The sequence below is a fragment of the Lates calcarifer genome, linkage group LG1, assembly GCF_001640805.2.
Source record: "Lates calcarifer isolate ASB-BC8 linkage group LG1, TLL_Latcal_v3, whole genome shotgun sequence".
Classification (NCBI taxonomy): Eukaryota; Metazoa; Chordata; class Actinopteri; family Centropomidae; genus Lates; species Lates calcarifer.
The window spans coordinates 24,318,411-24,324,410 of NC_066833.1; the positions used below are offsets into that span (position 1 = coordinate 24,318,411).

At 36.3% G+C, this 6,000-nt stretch overlaps 1 protein-coding gene across 2 annotated transcripts in view; it reads left to right on the forward strand.

The window, feature by feature from the left end:
- Nucleotides 1–5,679, forward strand: part of slc4a3 (solute carrier family 4 member 3) — a 52,156-nt gene extending 46,477 nt beyond the window's left edge. For both annotated transcript variants that reach the window (XM_018696673.2, XM_018696674.2), the window contains 2 exons: nt 770–943; nt 1,877–5,679. In XM_018696673.2, the coding sequence (XP_018552189.1) occupies nt 770–943; nt 1,877–1,957 (255 nt within the window). In that variant the 3' untranslated portion in view covers nt 1,958–5,679. The remainder of the gene's footprint in view (nt 1–769; nt 944–1,876) is intronic.
- The last annotated feature ends 321 nt before the right edge of the window (nt 5,680–6,000 follow it).

Consider the following 6,000-nt stretch of genomic DNA (forward strand, 5'->3'; position numbering starts at 1 on the left):
GGACACGACAGACATCATTCAGATTGTGACACATGAACATTATCCAGGTTTCTACAGCTTTGCAAGTCTGGGACTTGACCACATCCAGCAAATCTACAATTTTCGTACCAATAGAGACATCCCTGGGATATGTTGCTTGAGTATTGACCACAACCAGATCTTACCTCAACAGCTAAAGACAACAGTTTAGTGTCCGGCTAGCTGGTGACTGTGTATTTATTTAATCTCCATCTGATCATCAGTAAGGGAGCAGTGCAATCTATCCTGTGCAGCTAAGGTTAGCAGTAAAATAGAGAATGATAGATAGATGAAAGAAGAAATAGATGAAAAAACTATTTTGAAGAGAACCCACTATTTACTTGTTGTTTAATTGTTATCATTATTATTATTATCATATTATATAGAGAAAGACAACAACACTGTTTGAAAAAATAGTGCACCTTCATTTATTTGAATGAGGTGACTGCACTGATTCAGTGGGGGTGGATTGGCCAGTCAAATACATGCAAGTGGCACATTCCCGTTAGATGACTTTGTAAAGTGAATGCCTCACGATCATAGCGACAAGTCAAACACAAATTACACATGTGATTAGTTTCACCACTAGATGGAGCCAAAACATGTCAGATTTTCAATATGCAGGGGTACGGTTTGGGAATTAATGTGTTTAATGTATCTTTGAGTATTTCTGTGTATGCTTTATGTCTGTACTGTGGTCTATGGTCTTTTGGTTTTCTACCCATTAACAATCAGATGTGTGCTGCTTCAGGTGAAGACATGGCGGATGAATATGTTCACCATCATCCAGCTGGCGTGCATTGTGGCTTTGTGGGTAGTGAAGTCTACTGTGGCCTCCCTGGCATTCCCCTTCGTCCTCATCATGACAGTGCCACTGCGCCGCCTCATCCTGTCCAGGATCTTTGAGGAGCGTGAGCTCCAGGCTGTGAGTTGGGTAGTTGAGGCATTCTAGGAATGTGTGAACCTGTGCCACAATCATCTGATCCCACATACAGTAGCTCCAGGGTACTTATTTTGCAGCAAGATGGATGTTGGCATGTTTTTGTATCTGTCCAACACTAACATTTGTTAAAGAAATGTTTCAGATGAACTTCACGCTTGACTTTCCTGATGATTTTCTCCTCTGTGATTATGGAGAACTTTCTCATCCCAATATTTTCAAATGATAGGCAAATATTTCTTTTTGCCCTGGGTTCTAACCAGAAAAAGATTCATGGTCCACCATGAAGTCAGCCCTCATATTTTCTTGGTTTGATTCTCTAACCTCATACGTGTCATCACTGTCATATTAAAATGTCATATTTCCAAAATGTCAACTTTTTCAGGAGCTAGGATAAACATCTTTGTTCATAACTTGACCACCATTTGTGTTATGTTCATTTAAAGGTCTCATGAACCCAAGGCACTGCAGAATTGCCTTTTTATTTTTTTATTCCTTGGTTTGTTGTTCTGTTATTTGGTACCTAATGACACCTTCACCCTTGTTCAGTGTGATACATTTTAGTTCTGGTCTGGTCGTGTTCACACACTTTTACAAATAAACCAAAAGGAGAAAACATGAAGTCATTTGAGTTGACAGTTAAATCACAGATTAGACAGTTCTGATAATGTCATCCTGCACAATCAACACTGTAAAGCATGTAACCACGTGAAAAAAAACCTTTCACTTTCAATGATGTGTTCATTTATCTTCTTTTGTGTTCTCAAAAAACTCAAAAGACATTGTTATTTTAGACTGCCTGTACCTCATGTATAATAAATAGCGATGAACAGAGAGAAATTATAGTACAAATACCTCACAAAAAAGAGGCATGGAAGTTTAAATGAAACTGACTGAAGATAATTTTCCTTTTTGCAGCTTGACTGTGAAGAAGAAGATTCTCCCAACTTTGATGAAGATGGACGTGATGAATACAATGAGATCCACATGCTTGTATAAATTTGAATTGGACCCAGCCAACAGGACTTCCTCCAGCCTCTAGCTTCAAACAATCAGAGCAAGCCTCTTGGAAACCTCGCCATGGCAAAGCAAGAGGAGCTATCATAATGGTGTTAAATATACAAAAGCTATAGCTGGATTGTTACTTCTTAGCTTTGTTTATTCCAGTTTTTAAGAGAGCACACCTAATGTTAGATCTCTGTGGTGGTAGTGGTTTTGTGTTAACCTTCCTGAAGATGTTCTGTCAGAGGCTAGCGAATAACTCTGAGCACCCTACCAGAAGTGGAAGATGCAAATCTAGCAGGACACCTAACTTACATGAACACTTAATCCAACTTTTTATCCTATCTGTCCCTTTAATTACTGTGCAGGTTCTGGGCAAAAGTGCAATGATAATGGTGACCTCTTGGAAAGTGGCTGGATGATTTAAGCTAATTTTGGCATTGAAACTAGGAAATGGAGTCAATTTCCTTTGATTTAATTTAATTCAGGAAATGGACTTTCATCACCATGTTCAGGTGAATTGACCCTAAATTTCAAAGTCCTGAACAAATTCCACTGCCTTTTTAGTTTAGTAGCCTTCCCTACTGCTGACAATGCCTATAGATTGCAATGATGTGCAAGTTAAGCAGACCTTTTCCTTTCTGTACAGACCTTTCGTAATGAGCACTTTAAGTGGATGATAGTTCACTTTTGTTGCTGCCAACCAAGCTCCCTGGCACAAAACTCCTCTCTAAATGTAGTCTCTTCCTGAAACCTTGATCTCTACAGAGACTGTGCGAGCCTCTTCAAGGGGCGTTACTGTACTTTGTTAGGTGTATAATGCCCAACATACCAGTCCATTGACCTTACTATTGTGACCTTGGATGTATAACTGCATAGCTAATATGGTGTCAACCTTAGTTTCCTATTTTGCTCTGTTTATTTCTTTTGTGTCCATTGGACTTGATGCCACACTAGATTCTTAGTGATTTTTTGACTCCAAAAAGCTTAAAGTGGTGTAAACGTAAAATGTGAAAATTTGTAGGTTGACAGTCTCAGACAGACAATATGTAACTATTCATCCAGTCTTTCATCTTCTCCAGAAAAATTTCCAAGTGTGGTGCACTTTTAAGATGTCATGGATGACATAATGACACACTTGACTGGAAAAGCATAGAAACTAAGCAAACATGCAAGCATTCAAACATAAAAAAATGCTGGGGAACAGTTGAGTGTTGGCAGAATGTATGAATGATGCATTGTATAAAAAGACTGTGAGCTTGGAACTATAACGTACCATCTGTGCTCAGAGTTGTTTTGAAATACCCAGAGATTTAGTTTTCACCTCCTATATTGCAAGCCCATTACAGAATTTAAATAACCATTCAGCCATATGCTTTTCAGAAAGCTTACTTGTGCCACACTGAAACACATTTTGTACAAGCTATTATACATAAAAATGTTACAAAATTTCATAAAGCACTTGATTTATCTTAAATATGTAAGCACAAATTCGAGTGCCCCAAGTATAAGAAATAGATGTGGTTTTACTGAGACCAGTATGTTGATATATTCTGACAACAGTTCTAACATTACCAATACTCAAAATACTTCATCTTGGAAGATTTAAGCCTGAGGTGGAGAATAAACAAGAAGAGAGAAACATTCACTGGATGTGAATACCTCTCATTTTTGTACATGTCAACATCTGCACTGTGTCTGCAACAACAAAGATGTGTAAATAGGAACCAGTAAACAATTTGTTGCTACAGGTATACAACCTAAACACTAACACTAAATACTAACACTAAAAAGTGAAACACAACTTGTGATATTCTAAAATTTAAACCCGTACTTTCAAGGGTCAGCAGTGTATTAGAATTTATGTATGCTAACCATGAGATTTAGTCTTATCTCATTTCGCTTAACTATGTCCTACATAACAAGCCATGCAAGAATTCTGTCTCAGGGGAAACTAACCTTCGATCTGTAAATATTGCTTCCCAGTGTTTAGTTTGTTGTCTCTTTTGTGTACATAAAGCGGTCAAGGCAATCCAACACTTGCATAGAAAAAATATATGCCATATAGTCCAGGCCTTCATGTAATACAATGGAGAAAAGGAGGTCAAGAGAAGAGAATAATGTTTTTACTCCAGTGAGGTCACATGGACTTTTATCTGTAAAGTAATCTTTTTTTCTCCCTCCGTTGTTTTCTTTAGGCCTCCAGTTGAGGCTTCAGTTTGATGTGAAGCATATACCTGCTGCAGTCTGCATTTGATTCTGTAGTGTAGCTCAAAAAGTTAACGAGTTACTGAATGTGCTTTACATTAGGTCTCCATAGCAGATCCATTTACAATTGACTCTGTTGTTAATGAACCTTTTCAACCACATGTTTATGTTTCAGAGTTTACAAAGACAGGAATGGTAAATTGTGGGCTAAAATACGTTTTATCCACTATATTTGGCTCTTCTGTGTTCATGACATTATTGAACGTGTGCAATTCATTCAGCTATTTTATTTGAATTTTTTTGTGTGTGTGTTTTATTTTTACAATTGTATGCCTTTCCCTCTAAAAAAAAAAAAAATAAATTTTGGTCAAATTTAAAAGAATTAAGTAAAAAAACAAACATTTGTAATAGCCTATAAAATAAAAACATTTATTTTTAAATTATAGATTTTTAAAGGATATGGCCTCTGCGTCCTCAAAAGTAGCTAGCAGTTAATTGAAAGAAGAGCAGTCTCTTCGAATTAACCTGGAATACCATTTTAGTTGTGATTATGAGTTTCAATTGGAAATCTAATAGCCTGTAACCAAAACAAACAAACAAACAACAACCAAAAAAAAAAAAAAACATTGGCAAGCAATTTGACATTCTCAAGACCTTAAATTCTGTTTAATATTTTTTAAGGGCAATGTTATGAGTAACAAAAATAAGATGGTAAAGTAGTCACAAGGATCTATGTTATCCTTCGTTGTTAGAGAATACAAGTCTGTTAAGACTGTTAAACACATCCACATGCTCTTGTTATGACAAGAAGTGGTGTGCCTGAATAGGCCATAGCTCAGACTTAACTGGTGAGTGTATACTTAGCAAAACATCCTTTTAGTAAAAGAAATTTGAATTGTGGGCATTATTTAAGATAATAAAAGGTTTGGTACTGCCACTCTGTCCTGTCTGTGCACTAGATGTTGAAACATATAAGATGAAAAGAAAAAAATATTATTTTGACCCTCAAGAAGTTCTGCCTTGTCAATGTTTTCAGTTCACCACATTTCATCACCTTATACCACCACAGTAGCAGGGCAGACCACCTACCCAAATCTAAGGTTAGGTAAGGTTGTTATCTTTGAACCTTCTTTAATTGAGCATCATTGGTTTGAGTAAAGATGTCTGGCAATCTTGGACTCGTAGCATATGGAATGGTGTATTAGGTTCAACCATTATTTGACTATAAATCAGATATGTGTGAAACTAGATCATCTATTATAAGGAAGGTTGGTCACACTCATGTTCTCAAGATCAACAGAATTATTGAGGATAGTATCATTTGAATACTGCAAGAATGGCATTTAATACCAAAGGGTTAGTTCCTTAGTAGGATTAGTTTCCTAATTTTGGTGTTCATTGGCACATATTGTTGGCAATCTCCCTTGCTGTAAATAAAATACTGTCCTTATAAATGTTATATATTTTATTTTATTTATTTATTTGTTGGTATCAGAATTATGATGATGCCACCTGAATAGTATTTATTTTATTTTATTTTTTTTGTTTCAACATCCATACCATTCATTTAAAGTAGTGGTTTCCGTAAATATCAGTATTTATCTCAAAACACTGGTAAAGCTGCAATAAGCATTTTTTCTTAATCTCTGCAACACAGATGACAACTCTTCAACAAACTTGCAGCAGCAGTCCTTGATATACTATTTCAAATTGTCAAGAAATACTAGTCAATTTACCTTTGGTGTAGTCCACCAGTTGTTGAGGAAATGTATTTCTGTTTGGATTTGGATTTGCATCATCCTCGATTCTCCTCAATGCCCTTGTTTACTTTG